The sequence below is a fragment of the Oncorhynchus gorbuscha genome, linkage group LG06, assembly GCF_021184085.1.
Source record: "Oncorhynchus gorbuscha isolate QuinsamMale2020 ecotype Even-year linkage group LG06, OgorEven_v1.0, whole genome shotgun sequence".
Classification (NCBI taxonomy): domain Eukaryota; kingdom Metazoa; phylum Chordata; class Actinopteri; order Salmoniformes; family Salmonidae; genus Oncorhynchus; species Oncorhynchus gorbuscha.
In genome coordinates this window covers 24,907,150-24,924,132 of record NC_060178.1, presented here as the reverse complement: position 1 = coordinate 24,924,132, position 16,983 = coordinate 24,907,150, and the positions used below count along the sequence as shown (strand labels likewise).

At 44.8% G+C, this 16,983-nt stretch overlaps 1 protein-coding gene across 1 annotated transcript in view; it reads right to left on the bottom strand.

Moving 5' to 3' along the window:
• The window catches only part of LOC124037065 (ephrin type-B receptor 1-like), a 173,257-nt gene that overhangs the window by 66,605 nt on the left and 89,669 nt on the right, over positions 1-16,983 (bottom strand). Inside the window, exon 4 of the mRNA XM_046351699.1 lies at positions 1,802-1,957. Coding sequence (XP_046207655.1) covers positions 1,802-1,957 — 156 coding nt within the window. The remainder of the gene's footprint in view (positions 1-1,801; positions 1,958-16,983) is intronic.

The window sequence follows — 16,983 nt, the reverse complement described above, 5'->3', positions numbered from 1 at the left end:
AGAGTCCTTTAGGTGCCTTTTGGCAAACTCAAAGCAGGCTGTCATGTGCCTTTTACTGAGGATTAGCTTCCGTCTGGACATTCTACCATAAAGGCCTGATTGGTGGAGTGCTGCAGAGATGGCTGTCCTTCTGGAAGGTTCTCCCATCTCCACAGAGGACCTCTGGAGCTCTGTCAGAGTGACCATGGGGTTCTTGGTCACTTCCCTGGCCAAGGCCCTTCTCCCCCGATTGCTCAGGTTGGCCGGGCAGCCAGCTCTGGGAAGAGTCTTGGTAGTTCCAAACTTCTTCCATTTAAGAATGATGGAGGCCACTCTGTTCTTGGGGACCTTCAATGCTGCAGAAATGTTTTGGTACCCTTCCCCAGATCTGTGCCTCGACACAATCCTGTCTCAGAGCTCTACGGACAATTCCTTCAACCTCATGGCTTGGTTTTTGCTCTGACATACACTGTCAACTGTGGAACCTTATATAGACAGGGTTGTGCCTTTCCAAATCATGACCAATCAGTTGAATATACTACAGGTGGACTCCAATCAAATCTCATGGATGATCAATGGAACCAGGATGCACCTGAGCTCAATATTAAACCTAATAGCAAAGGGTCTGAATAGTTATTTAAGGTATTTCTGTTTTTTATTTTGTATACACTTGCACATTTTTTACAAAAAAAACAGTTTCCGCTATTGGGGTATTGTGTGTTGATTGATGAGGGAAAAACATATTTAATACATTTTTTAATGAGGCTGTAATGTAACAAAATGTGGAAAGGGCAAGGGGTCTGAATCCTTTCTGAATGCACTGTATATTTCAGTCTTCTGTGAAGTATATAAAGTGTAATATTGGAATGCAAACTCAAAATTGAATACATTTCAACTCTATATCTGACATGCTGCAGGTGTCTTATTTTAAGCCCATAACCATATGTGGGAGGTATATACTTTTGTTTCAAAGTAGATTTGTTTAAAACTACAAAGATACACTCCTGCGTGACCCTGATTTATCCCACTGCAGTAAAAGATTAATGCTCTAGCCCTGGGTTTTGCAGATCCAACGTGTCTCCAAAGTGTCCCTCTGAGAAGCACCATTTGCATGGTTTGGAGGCAATGAAACAGAAGAGTTATAATAGCACATCTAAAGGGTCTGGACAGAACAACAATGGTTCAATGGACTGTGTTTTCTGACCCATCAGCCATTCATTCACAAAGGAGTTTCAAATTCAACTACTTATGAATGGGGTGACCATGTCTTATTTTCCCCTAGTACTCGTCTATCCAGGTCACCTACATAGCGCAGTGCCCCACTTTCTCTGTCCCTGTGGGTTTGAAGGGAACTGAATCAGGGCGTTTTAGGGCAGTGGTTGGAGTGGCTGGCTCAACCTCAGGGACAGCAGTTAAATGGTATTCATGTATCAACCTACATTGATATGATCTGGGGCAATGGGGCAGATGGAGAGATACCTAGAACAGCAGCTCATCCATCGATGGAACCATAAAGTATTTCGGTCCGGCAGTTGTTTAGACCAGAGTGCTTTCTCCTTCTCACACTTCATTGACTGGACCTTGTGTTAAAGAGTGAGTATTAAAAATGAAGCTGGTAGAGGAGGGGGTGGCCATTCACACATCCCCCAGGTTCTATACTGACACTGTTGCAGTCAAGCATGGGAAGTGCCGAATAAGCAGCACGTGGAGAACAGTAGATATTGAGCACGCCCTTTCCAAATGAAAATGAACTTCAAATGTATTTTCCCATTGATTAGTCATTGATTGAATTTTCCCATTGATTAGTGAGTGTGAGACTTACTGGTGCAGGAGGCCTCGGGCAGGTCCATGTCTCCTCTGTAGTATCCGTTACGGCAGCCGCAGATGGTGGCAGCCTCCACAGTGGAGCGGCTGTTGGGGGGGCACTGCAGACACAGCCCTGGCCCCTGGGTGGACTTGAACGTCCCTTGGGGACACGCTGCATGGAGGACAGAAAGAAAAGACAGAGAGAACAGAGCATTTAGACTCTTCATCAACATCCACAGGTTACTGTATCCAGGGCGCAACATGTAGACTACTGTTACTCCACCCAGGGGTGAGTCTCGCAAACCAGACATTTCCTACTGCACAAAAGCCTGGAAATCACGTAACTGGGTTGACTAAGAGGTTACGTAACGGGTTGACTAAGATCATTTAAGTTGCCTCATTATCCTCAACCACCCAATCAACATTCAACCTCTCTCACTATATCTCACTATGCCTTAGTACAGTACCTCTTCTGCTGTCAAAACATACTGTAACTCCAAAAATAACAAAATATTATTTTCAGTCTGAGTATGTGGCAATAACATGGCATGTAATAGGTCCTGGAATTACAGCGAAACACAGTTGTCCTCTGTAGCTCAGTTGGTAGATAATGGTTTTTGCAACATTGTGTCCACCAGTTCTATCCCAGGACCAAACAGAAACTTGTATCCTGTAGCACAAATTCAAAAAGGTTTTGGGACACTGTAAAGTCCATGGAGAATAAGAGCACCTCCTCCCAGCTGCCCACTGCACTGAGGCTTGGAAACACTGTCACCACCGATAAATCTACGATAATCGAGAATTTCAATAAGCATTTTTCTACGGCTGGCCATGCTTTCCATCTGGCTACCCCTAACCCGACCAAGAGCTCTGCACCCCCCCACAGAAACTTTCCCAAACCCCCCCGCTTCTCCTTCACCCAAATGTTCTGAAAGAGCTGAAAATCTGCACCCCTACAAATCAGCTGGGCTTGACAATCTGGACCCTCTCTTTCTAAAATTATCCGCCACAATTGTTGCAACCCCTATTATTAGCCTGTTCAACCTCTCTTTCATATCGTCGGAGATCCCAAAATATTGGAAAGCTGTCATGGTCATCCCCCCTCTTCAAAGGGGGTGACACTCTAAACCCAAACTGTTACAGACCTATATCTATCCTGCCCTGCCTTTCTAAAGTCTTTGAGAACCAAGTTAACAAACAGATCACTGACCATTTCGAATCCCATCATACCTTCTCCGCTATGCAATCTGGTTTCAGGGCTGGTCATGGGTGCACCTCAGCCACCTCAAGGTACTACACGATATCATAACCGCCGTTGATAAAAAACAGTACTGTGCAGTCGTCTTTATTGACCTGGCCAATGCTTTCGACTCTGTCAATCACCGCATTCTTGTCGGCAGAGTCAACAGCCTTGGTTTCTCAAATGACTGCCTCACCTGGTTCACCAACTACTTCTCAGATAGAGCTCAGTGTGTCAAATCGGAGGACCTGTTGTCCGGACCTCTGGCAGTCTCTATGTGGGTGCCACAGGGTTAAATTCTCGGGCCGACTCTTTTCTCTGTACATAACAATGATGTTGTTCTGCTGATCCACCTCTACGCAGACGACACAATTCTGTATACTTCTGGCCCTTCTTTGGACACTGTGTTAACCAACCTCCAGACGAGCTTCAATGCCATACAACAATCCTTCCGTGGCCTCCAACTGCTCTTAAATGCTAGTAAAACTAAATACATGCTCTTCAACCGATTGCAGCCCGCACCCGCAAGCCCGACTAGCATCAATACTCTGGATGGATCTGACTTAGAATATGTGGACAACTACAAATACCTAGGTGTCTGGTTAGACTGTAAACTCTCCTTCCAGACTCACATCAAGCATCTCCAATCCAAAATTAAACCTATAATCAGCATCCTATTTTGCAACAAAGCCTCCTTCACTCATGCTGATTAACATAACCTCGTAAAACGGACTATCCTACCGTTCCATGACTTTGGCGATGTAATTTGCAAAATAGCCTCCAACACTCTACTCAGCAAATTGGGTGCAGTCTATCACAGTGCCATCCGTTTTGTCACCAAAGCCCCATATACTACCCACCACTGCGACCTGTATGCTCTTGTTGGCTGGCCCTCGCTTCATATTCGTCGCCAAACGCGTCAGATGGGAATATTGACGATTACGCTGATTCGGTGTGCGAGTTCATTAGAACGTGCGTCGAAGATGTCGTTCCCATAGCAACGATAAAAACATTCCCTAACCAGAAACCGTGGATTGATGGCAGCATTCACGTGAAACTGAAAGCGCGAACCACTGCTTTTAATCAGGGCAAGGTGTCTGGCAACATGACTGAATACAAACAGTGCAGCTATTCCCTCCGTAAGGCTATTAAACAAGCTAAGCGTCAGTACAGAGACAAAGTGGAATCTCAATTCAATGGCTCAGACACAAGAGGCATGTGGCAGGGTCTACAGTCAATCACGGACTACAAGATGAAATCCAGTCCAGTCACGGACCAGGATGTCTTGCTCCCAGGCAGACTAAATAACTTTTTTGCCCGCTTTGAGGACAATACAGTGCCACTGACACGGCCTGCAACGGAAACATGCGGTCTCTCCTTCACTGCAGCCGAGGTGAGTAAGACATTTAAACGTGTTAACCCTCGCAAGGCTGCAGGCCCAGACGGCATCCCCAGCCGCGCCCTCAGAGCATGCGCAGACCAGCTGGCCGGTGTGTTTACGGACATATTCAATCAATCCCTATACCAGTCTGCTGTTCCCACATGCTTCAAGAGGGCCACCATTGTTCCTGTTCCCAAGAAAGCTAAGGTAACTGAGCTAAACGACTACCGCCCCGTAGCACTCACTTCCGTCATCATGAAGTGCTTTGAGAGACTAGTCAAGGACCATATCACCTCCACCCTACCTGACACCCTAGACCCACTCCAATTTGCTTACCGCCCAAATAGGTCCACAGACGATGCAATCTCAACCACACTGCACACTGCCCTAACCCACCTGGACAAGAGGAATACCTATGTGAGAATGCTGTTCATCGACTACAGCTCGGCATTCAACACCATAGTACCCTCCAAGCTCGTCATCAAGCTCGAGACCCTGGGTCTCGACCCCGCCCTGTGCAACTGGGTACTGGACTTCCTGACGGGCCGCCCCCAGGTGGTGAGGGTAGGCAACAACATCTCCTCCCCGCTGATCCTCAACACGGGGGCCCCACAAGGGTGCGTTCTGAGCCCTCTCCTGTACTCCCTGTTCACCCACGACTGCGTGGCCACGCACGCCTCCAACTCAATCATCAAGTTTGCGGACGACACAACAGTGGTAGGCTTGATTACCAACAACGACGAGACGGCCTACAGGGAGGAGGTGAGGGCCCTCGGAGTGTGGTGTCAGGAAAATAACCTCACACTCAACGTCAACAAAACTAAGGAGATGATTGTGGACTTCAGGAAACAGCAGAGGGAACACCCCCTATCCACATCGATGGAACAGTAGTGGAAAGGGTAGCTAGTTTTAAGTTCCTCGGCATACACATCACAGACAAACTGAATTGGTCCACTCACACTGACAGCGTCGTGAAGAAGGCGCAGCAGCGCCTATTCAACCTCAGGAGGCTGAAGAAATTCGGCTTGTCACCAAAAGCACTCACAAACTTCTACAGATGCACAATCGAGAGCATCCTGGCGGGCTGTATCACCGCCTGGTACGGCAACTGCTCCGCCCTCAACCGTAAGGCTCTCCAGAGGGTAGTGAGGACTGCACAACGCATCACCGGGGGCAAACTACCTGCCCTCCAGGACACCTACACCACCCGTTGTTACAGGAAGGCCATAAAGATCATCAAGGACATCAACCACCCGAACCACTGCCTGTTCATCCCGCTATCATCCAGAAGGCGAGGTCAGTACAGGTGCATCAAAGCTGGGACCGAGAGACTGAAAAACAGCTTCTATCTCAAGGCCATCAGACTGTTAAACAGCCACCACTAACACTGAGTGGCTGCTGCCAACACACTGTCATTGACACTGACCCAACTCCAGCCATTTTAATAATGGGAATTGATGGGAAATGATGTAAATATATCACTAGCCACTTTAAACAATGCTACCTTATATAATGTTACTTACCCTACATTATTCATCTCATATGCATATGTATATACTGTACTCTACATCATCGACTGCATCCTTATGTAACATATGTATCACTAGCCACTTTAACTATGCCACTTTGTTTACTTTGTCTACACACTCATCTCATATGTATATACTGTACTCGATACCATCTACTGTATGCTGCTCTGTACCATCACTCATTCATATATCCTTATGTACATGTTCCTTATCCCCTTACACTGTGTATAAGACAGTAGTTTTGGAATTGTTAGTTAGATTACTTGTTGGTTATCACTGCATTGTCGGAACTAGAAGCACAAGCATTTCGCTACACTCGCATTAACATCTGCTAACCATGTGTATGTGACAAATAAAATTTGATTTGATTTGATTTGATTTGAAACCCACTGGCTCCAGGTCATCTATAAATCTATGCTAGGTAAAGCCCCGCCTTACCTCAGCTCACTGGTCAACATAGCAACACCCACCCGTAGCACACACTCCACTAGGTATATTTCACTGGTCATCCCCAAAGCCAACTTCTCATTTGGTTGCATTTCCTGACAATTCTCTGCTGCCAATGACTGGAACGAATTGCAAAAATCACTGAAGCTGGAGATGTATATATCTCTTACTAACTTTAAGCATCAGCTGTCAGAGCAGCTAACCAATCACTGTACCTGTACACAGCCAATCTGTAAATAGCAAACTCACTACCTCATCCCCATATTGTTATTTATTTTTGTTCTTTTGCACCCCAGTATCTCTACTTGCACATCATCATCTGCACATCTATGACTCCAGTATTAATGCTATATTGTAATTATTTTGCCACTATGGCCTATTTATTGCCTAACCTCCCTAATCATACTACATATACACACACTGTATATTGATTTTTCTACTGTGTTATTGACTGTACATTTGTTTATCCCATGTGTAACTCTGTGTTGTTGTTTTTGTCACACTGCTTGTCTTTATCTTGCCCAGGTCACAGTTGTAAATGAGAACTTGTTCCCAACTGGGCTACCTGGTGAAATAAAGGTGAAAAAAAAAAAAAAATGAAAAAAAAATATATATATATGTAAAATGTATGAATGCATGACTGAAAGATGCTTTGGATAAAAGCATCTGCTCAATGGTATATACAGTTGAAGTCGGAAGTTTACATACACTTAGGTTGGAGTCATTAAAACTATTTTTTCAACCACTACACAAATTTCTTGTTAACAAACTGTAGTTTTGGCAAGTCGGTTAGGACATCTAATTTTTCCAACAATTGTTTACAGACAGATTACTTGACTTATAATTCACTGTATCACAATTCCAGTGGGTCAGAAGTTTACATACACTAAGTTGACTGTGCCTTTAAACAGTATTGAAAATTCCAGAAAAGGATTTCAAGAACCTTGCAAAGGACCTTGTGAAGATGCTGGAGGAAACAAGTACAAAAATATCTATATCCACAGTAAAAACGAGTCCCATATCGACATAACCTGAAAGGCTGCTCAGCAAGGAAGACGACACTGCTCCAAAACTGCCATAAAAAAGCCAGACTACGGTTTGCAACTGCACATGGGGACAAAGATCGTACTTTTTGGAGAAATGTCCTCTGTTCTGATTAAACAAAAATAGAACTGTCCATCGTTATGTTTGAAGGTAAAAGGGGTAGGTGTGCAAGCTAAAGAACACAATCCCAACCGTGAATCACGGGGGTGCTAGCATCATGTTGTGGGGGTGCTATTACTGCAGGAGGGACTGGTACACTTCACAAAATAGATGGCATCGTGAGGCAGGAAAAGTATGAGTATATATTGAAGAAACATCTCAAGACATCAGTCAGGAAGTTAAAGCTTGGTCGCAACTGGGTCTTCCAAATGGAAAATGACCCCAAGCATACTTCCAAAGTTGTGAAAAAATTGATTAAGGATAAAGTCAAGGAATTGGAGTTGCCATCACAAAGCCCTGACCTCAATCCTATAGGATAGGATAAGTAATCCCTCTCACCCCCCCTTTAAGATTTAGATGCACTATTGTAAAGTGACTGTTCCACTGGATGTCTTAAGGTGAATGCACCAATTTGTAAGTCGCTCTGGATAAGAGCGTCTGCTAAATGACTTAAATGTAAATGTAAATGTATAGAAAATTTGTGGGCTGAACTGAAAAGCCATGTGCAAGCAAGGAGGCCTACAAACCTGACTCAGTTACACCAGCTCTGTCAGGAGGAATGGGCCAAAATTCACCCAACTAATTGTGGGAAGCTTGTGGAAGGCTATCCAAAACGTTTGACCCAATTTAAACTATTTAAAGGCAATGCTACTAAATACTAATTGAGTGTATGTAAACTTCTGACCCATGTGATGAAAGAAATAAAAGCTGAAATAAATCATTCTCTCTACTATTATTCGGATATTTCACATTCTTAAAATAAAACTGGTGATCCTAACTGACCTAAGACAGGGAATGTTTACTAGGAATTCATGTCAGGAATTGTGAAAAACGGAGTTTAAATGTATTTGGCTAAGGTGTACAAGTCCATGCTAGGTAAAGCTTCGCCTTATGTCACTTCACTGGTCACGATGGCAACACCCATCCGTAGCACGCGCTCCAGCAGGTGTATCTCACTGATCATCCTTAAAGCAAACACCTCATTTGGCCGCCGTTCGTTCCAGTTCTCTGCTGCCTGTGACTGGAACGAATTGCAAAAATCGCTGAAGTTGGAGACTTTTATCTCCCTCACCAACTTCAAACATCTGCTATCTGAGCAGCTAACCGATCGCTGCAGCTGTACATAGTCTATCGGTAAATAGCCCACCCAATTTTACCTACCTCCTCCCCATACTGTTTATATTTATTTACTTTTCTGCTTTTTTGCACACCAATATCTCTACCTGTACATGACCATCTGATCATTTATCACTCCAGTGTTAATCTGCAAAATTGTAATTATTCGCCTACCTCCTCATGCCTTTTGCACACAATGTATATAGACTCTTTTTTTTCCTACTGTGTTATTGACTTGTTAATTGTTTACTCCATGTGTAACTCTGTGTTGTCTGTTCACACTGCTATGCTTTATCTTGGCCAGGTCGCAGTTGTAAATGAGAACTTGTTCTCAACTAGCCTACCTGGTTAAATAAAGGTGTTCTCAACTAGCCTACCTGGTTAAATAAAGGTGTTCTCAACTAGCCTACCTGGTTAAATAAAGGTGTTCTCAACTAGCCTACCTGGTTAAATAAAGGTGTTCTCAACTAGCCTACCTGGTTAAATAAAGATGAAATAAAAAAATAAAATAGTATGTAAACTTCTGACTTCAACTGTATATTATTATATATCAAAATAATGAGCTTGTTTGTTCATATTAAGCTGATTGAAGAATCCCCTCTATGGTGGAAAGATTGCACAATCACACCACACCAGGACAACCGAAACAGCCATTACAGAGAATGCTAACTGCTCATCTGCCTTTCCGAGTGTGAATTGGCATGTGAATGTGGCAAGCTCAATAAGTGGATTTGTACTTTTCCCTCATCTAGGCAAGCTTGACTCGATACCAGCCTGCTCCGAGGCTCCAACATAACAGATTTTCTTCATGTTCTTGATCTGATTCTGGGCACCCTCCATGCAACGTTTAAACGGATTGCACAACCCGACCCGAGAAGAATGGCTACAGCTGAATTTGTTCAAAGAAGAATTGAATGCAGAAGAAAGGGATTCCAAAATGCAGTTGTTACACAGAGCTAGTAATACCTCCTGTGCTACAGTTCTATGAAGTGGTGCATTATGGTGGCATTAAATCATCACTTGTTTAAGTATTCTGCTGCGTGTAGAACTTATTATCTCATGACTAAGGAATGGTCCCAGCGTGGAGCTGTTGCTCTGAAATCAGTTGCCTGAACGCAATTCACATTTCCATAATCCCTCTGCAGTAAGTGGCATTGCACCATGACTCCACGGTCTATCCTCCACTAAATTGCCTTTCTCCCACTCTCAGCAGATAAGACTAAAGACAGAATTTGTTTTGCTAAGTTGCAGGAAGTGAGAGAACTCATGGGACATTAATGCTTCAATATCTTATCCACTCCAGAAAACTGCTGTTTAAAAAAACAGGCATGTGACATGTAGTATGACGGAAATAAGAGCCAGGATCCAGTATTAGGAAAAGTAGATCCCAAGTGAGAATCTATCAAACTTACTTAAGCATATGTTACAGTATGTACTGCTACAGCAATTAAGAAACAGAAAACACTAGCTCTCTTACTAAGCCAAATGTTTTAACGATCATTTTCTCTACAAGCCATTACCTCAGCACAGGCTCTCAAACATCCTTCCCAGTGAACACAAATGGGCTAATGTAATTATAGGGTTGGAAGCATCGCATTGCATTGATTTTCTTATTAAGGAGTTTGGGAAGCCAGATCAGGTGGCCTATCCAGTTCTTGGAAATTATTTTCCCAGGCAGGCGGCCTTAGATCTGTGTGATAGCCTGATTGCCCACGTCTCCTTGTTCACTGTACAGCTGCTTCCTTCCACCTTCTCAAGTCATTTCAACCTCCAAATTAAAACCCCGACTTCTCTTGGAACTGATAAGAGCACAAAATTGAATTCCCATTTTTCTCTCTCGGATGAGTACTCGATCCGGCTGTGCCAAGGCAAGGCAGGCATAGGGAAGTGGAGCGAAAATGTCCTCTATGCTGGTCTTTAAACACACAAAAAGGCAGCCTAGTAGATGACCTGCATTTCACCTTGGCAGTTTACATTGTGTGGATGAGCTTTGTTTTCAAATACAGTACATCCATTTTACACATATATTTCATTCTTTTGAAATAGTTACATGAAAAACATGCTTTGAGCTAGAGCAACACTCATCTGATGCAAAGTCCTGCTCAGAGGCCTGAGCTCAGATGCGCTGCTCTTTTCACTCTCTCTAGCTAGAAGTGTTTGTCAAAACCCTGCTGAGTCTTGTCCTTCACTGCCAGTCACACGGAGCCTGCAGGCCTGTGACAGCATAGGTGGTATGGTAAATAGCGCTAAGTAGCACAGGGTGGTATGGTAAATAGAGCTAAGTAGAACGGGGTGGTGTGGTAGATAGCGATAAGTAGCACAGGGTGGTGTGGTAGATAGCGATAAGTAGCACGGGGTGGTGTGGTATATAGCGATAAGTAGAAAGGGTTGTTATGGTAGATAGCGCTAAGTAGCACAGGGTGGTGTGGTATATAGCGATAAGTAGCACAGGGTGGTGTGGTATATAGCGATAAGTAGCACAGGGTGGTGTGGTATATAGCGATAAGTAGCACAGGGTGGTGTGGTATATAGCGATAAGTAGCACAGGGTGGTGTGGTATATAGCGATAAGTAGCACGGGGTGGTGTGGTATATAGCGATTGGGTTGGTATGGTAGACAGAAGTAGAAAGGGTTGGTATGGTAGATAGAGAAGTAGAAAGGGTTGGTATGGTAGACAGAGAAGGAGAAAGGGTTGGTATGGTAGATAGAGAAGGAGAAAGGGTTGGTATGGTAGATAGAGAAGTAGAAAGGGTTGGTATGGTAGACAGAGAAGGATTAAGGGTTGGTATGGTAGATAGAGAAGTAGAAAGGGTTGGTATGGTAGACAGAGAAGTAGAAAGGGTTGGTATGGTAGACAGAGAAGGATTAAGGGTTGGTATGTTAGATAGAGAAGTAGAAAGGGTTGGTATGGTAGACAGAGAAGTAGAAAGGGTTGGTATGGTAGACAGAGAAGTAGAAAGGGTTGGTATGTTAGATAGAGAAGTAGAAAGGGTTGGTATGGTAGACAGAGAAGTAGAAAGGGTTGGTATGGTAGACAGAGAAGTAGAAAGGGTTGGTATGGTAGATAGAGAAGTAGAAAGGGTTGGTATGGTAGATAGAGAAGTAGAAAGGGTTGGTATGGTAGATAGAGAAGTAGAAAGGGTTGGTATGGTAAGAGTGGGGCCAGAAAGAAGGGATAAATAAGCAGAATACTTTTAAAACAACATAATGACAACATGTTATTATCCTTTCTTCACTTTCAGTCTTATTTTTCAATGGCTAATCCGTTCCTGGAAACTATACACTTCTATAAGCATATAAAACAAGCATATACAGCTTAGCTGTCATAAAGGGCATTACTTTAGAATCTTATAGCATTATGATGAAAAGGGCAGTTTGTCATGGAAAGAGTGAAGACTGAAAATTATGCTGTGGACCTACAGAGACACTGTATTGTCTTGCAGCAAAGGACTCAGGCCTATACTTTGAGTACGTTGTTAAACTCAGCCAGGGCAGTCACTTAAAAGAGATACAACCCAGAGTCCATATGTCCGGTACTTGCCACAAAAGTTCACTATTGCACTGATGTGCAGGGCCTGGAACACAACATTTGGATCCGCACTGGTCCAATAGCCCCAACACCATTCTGACACACAGTACTTGTTATAGCACGTTCCTTTTTCAGAGGGTCAGAATCAAGTACATCTAGAACCATAAAGAAAATATAAAAATGACTGCTTTTTAAGTGGGAAATCAGGGTAGGGAGCAAAGCAGCATAGTATCAGTGCAGCTAGAGTTATGACAACACAGCTGCTTGACAACATGATCAAGCAAACATAGCACTTTACGAGATTATTGATCAGTCCCTGCGATATGCAACTGTTCAGGGAAGTCAGGAACCAATACACGCAGTCAGTCAGGAAAGCTAAGGCCAGCTTCTTCAGGCAGAAGTTTGCATCCTGTAGCTCCAACTCCAAAAAGTTCTGGGACACTGTGAAGTCCATGGAGAACAAGAGCACCTCCTCCCAGCTGCCCACTGCACTGAGGCTAGGGAACACGGTCACCACCGACAAATCCATGATTATCGAAAACTTCAACAAGCATTTCTCAACGGCTGGCCATGCCTTCCGCCTGGCTACTCCTACCTCGGCCAACAGCCCCGGCCCCCCCGCAGCTCCTCGCCCAAGCCTCTCCAGGTTCCCCTTTACCCAAATACAGATAGCAGATGTTCTGAAAGAGCTGCAAAACCTGGACCCGTATAAATCAGCTGGGCTTGACAATCTGGACCCTCTATTTCTGAAACTATCCGCCGCCATTGTCGCAACCCCTATTACCAGCCTGTTCAACCTCTCTTTCATATCGTCTGAGATCCCCAAGGACTGGAAAGCTGCCGCAGTCATCCCCCTCTTCAAAGGGGGTGACACCCTGGACCCAAACTGTTACAGACCTATATCCATCCTGCCCTGCCTATCTAAGGTCTTCGAAAGCCAAGTCAACAAACAGGTGACTGACCATCTCGAATCCCACCGTACCTTCTCCGCTACGCAATCTGGTTTCCGAGCCGGTCACGGGTGCACCTCAGCCACACTCAAGGTACTAAATGACATCATAACCGCCATCGATAAAAGACAGTACTGTGCAGCCGTCTTCATCGACCTTGCCAAGGCTTTCGACTCTGTCAATCACCATATTCTTATCGGCAGACTCAGTAGCCTCGGTTTTTCGGATGACTGCCTTGCCTGGTTCACCAATTACTTTGCAGACAGAGTTCAGTGTGTCAAATCGGAGGGCATGTTGTCCGGTCCTCTGGCAGTCTCTATGGAGGTGCCACAGGGTTCAATTCTCGGGCCGACTCTTTTCTCTGTATATATCAATGATGTTGCTCTTGCTGCGGGCGATTCCCTGATCCACCTCTACGCAGACGACACCATTGTATACACTTTCGGCCCGTCATTGGACACTGTGCTATCTAACCTCCAATCGAGCTTCAATGCCATACAACACTCCTTCCGTGGCCTCCAACTGCTCTTAAACGCTAGTAAAACCAAATGCATGCTTTTCAACTGATTGCTGCCTGCACCCGCATGCCCGACTAGCATCACCACACTGGATGGTTCCGACCTTGAATATGTGGACACCTATAAGTACCTAGGTGTCTGGCTAGACTGCAAACTCTCCTTCCAGACCCATATCAAACATCTCCAATCGAAAATCAAATCAAGAATCGGCTTTCTATTCCGCAACAAAGCCTCCTTCACTCACGCTGCCAAGCTTACCCTAGTAAAACTGACAATCCTACCGATCCTCGACTTCGGCGACGTCATCTACAAAATTGCTTCCAACACTCTACTCAGCAAACTGGATGCAGTTTATCACAGTGCCATCCGTTTTGTCACTAAAGCACCTTATACTACCCACCACTGCGACTTGTATGCTCTAGTCGGCTGGCCCTCGCTACATATTCGTCGCCAGACCCACTGGCTTCAGGTCATCTACAAGGCCATGCTAGGCAAAGCTCCCCCTTATCTCAGCTCACTGGTCACGATGGCAACACCCATCCGTAGCACGTGCTCCAGCAAGTGTATCTCACTGATCATCCCTAAAGCCAACACCTCATTCGGCCGCCTTTCGGCCGCCGCCTTTCCAGTACTCTGCTGCCTGTGACTGGAACGAATTGCAAAAATCGCTGAAGTTGGAGAATTTTATCTCCCTCACCAACTTCAAACATCAGCTAGCTGAGCAGCTAACCGATCGCTGCAGCTGTACATAATCTATTGGTAAATAGCACACCCATTTTCACCTACCTCATCCCCACAGTTTTTATTTATTTACTTTTCTGCTCTTTTGCACACCAATATCTCTACCTGTACATGATCATCTGATCATTTATCACTCCAGTGTTAATCTGCAATATTGTAATTGTTCGCCTACCTCCTCATGCCTTTTGCACACATTGTATATAGACTCCCCTTTTTTTCTCTGTGTTATTGACTTGTTAATTGTTCACTCCATGTGTAATTCTGTGTTGTCTGTTCACACTGCTATGCTTTATCTTGGCCAGGTCGCAGTTGCAAATGAGAACCTGTTCTCAACTAGCCTACCTGGTTAAATAAAGGTGAAATAAAATAAAAAAATAAAATAAAATAAAGTTGTTAACCAGCCCATTGGCAGAGTGAGGAGCTGATGACGCGGTGGACTCTGGGTAGAGGGGTCAGGACGCGGACACAGTGCTGACAGACAGAACAGATCAAAAGGCCTCCAGACAGAACAACAGCTGTAGAGTGAGAGAACAGAGATGGGACCAGTGGGACGGTGAGGAGCAACAATGAGAGGATATCAGCTGACAGAGCACGCCCTGCCACCGTGGGACACAGACAGGGATGCAGTGTCGAAGCTACACATGGGCCGTGGTATGGGGGTTCAGCCTGACAGCTATATTCTGCCATCTTGTCTTAATAACTATCATCCAGTCCACCTAAGTTAGAAGTATTGGTGTCCAAAGACTTCATAAACAGAGTGAGGGCATAAAGTGATAGGATTACAGTCATATAGTTTTCTCTCTGCTGTCTGTTAAAGAGAGAACAGGCCCACAGGCTGTCTCTTTGCTCTCCTCAGGCGAAGGCAGAACTCAACAGAAGCTCAGGGTCACTCTTTGTTCTGGGATCTGTTAGCCAGAGATTAGAGATGAAGGGAGAGTTGATGAAGGGATGAGAGAGGAGAAATAGAGAGAGACGAAGAGATTCATCCCTACCCTCGACAGAGTCATGGTGTGGGGTGTGGTTTTTATGTGAAGTTGTGGCGCTGGCCTTAAATACTGTTAACATTTGAAATCTCTTTCTTTCTCTCTAGACACACACACACACACACACACACACACACACACACACACACACACACACACACACACACACACACACACACACACACACACACACACACACACACACACACACACACACACACGCACACACACACACACACACACACACACACACACACACACACACACACACACACACACACACACACACACACACACACACACACACACACGTAATGCATATGCACATTCACATTTATGCACTCTGCATATGTATTTTCTGCTCAAGTCTGACCCTAGTAAATGGGATTCTTGTTTGACATTTTCATTCCCATTGTCTCCTGTCTGCCAAGAACACGTTTTGCAAACCACTGTGAATGTGCTCAGCCAGGGACAAACGCACAGCCCACAATCCAGTCAGCCAAAGAAAGGTTAGAGTGTGAATCTTACAGAAAAACATTTGCAGATGTGCCAGCACAGAAACTTGATCGAGCCTGTCTGCATATAATTTCCTTCAGGGTGGGTCCAATCCACCTGCAGCTTGTGTAAGGCAGGGAAGAGAGGTCATCCCAGAGGTCATCCTTCTCCACATACCTCACTCCTCACTCCAGAGACTGCATGGGCATCATCTACAGTATGCATGCCGTTCCTGTACCAAAGGTTGAGAGGGACATCATTACTCACAATATAATATAGAACCCTTCTAGACGAGGCTAAAACTAACCAAAGCCCATGGCTAAACATGAGAAGAGAGAGGGAGAGAGCGAGAGCGGGAGGAAGAGACAGAGAGAGATGGAGACAGAGAGAGGAAGAGACCGAGAGAGAGGAAGAGAGGAAGAGAGAGGGAGGAAGATACAGAGAGAGGGGGAGGAAGAGACATAGAGAGAGGAAGAGAGAGAGAGAGATGTATAGACAGAGACAGAGAGAGAGGGAGAGGGGAAGAGAAAGAGAGAGAGGAATAGACAGAGAGAGAGGAAGAGAGAGAGAGCGAGAGGAAGAGAGAGAGAGCGAGAGGAAGAGAGAAAGAGAGAGAGAGAGAGAGAGAGAGAGAGAGAGAGAGAGAGAGAGAGAGAGAGAGAGAGAGAGAGAGAGAGAGAGAGAGAGAGAGAGAGAGAGAGGAAGAGAGAGAGAGAGGAAGAGACAGAGAGAGAGAGGAGGATACAGAGAGAGAGGGAGGAAGAGACAGGGAGAGAAGGATGAAGAGACATTGTTAAAACACTGTATATATATAATTTGACATTTGTATTGTCTTTACTGTTTTGAAACTTCTGTATGTGTAATGTTTACTGTTAATTTTTATTGTTTATTTCACTTTTGTTTTAGAGAGTGAGGGAGGAGGAAGAGACAGAGAGAGAGAGAGGAAGAGAGAGAGGAGATAGAGAGAGGAAGAGAGAGAGAGAGATGGAGAGAGAGAGAAAGAGAGGGACGAAGAGAGAGAGCGAGAGAGAGAGAGAGAGAGAGAGAGAGAGAGAGAGAGAGAGAG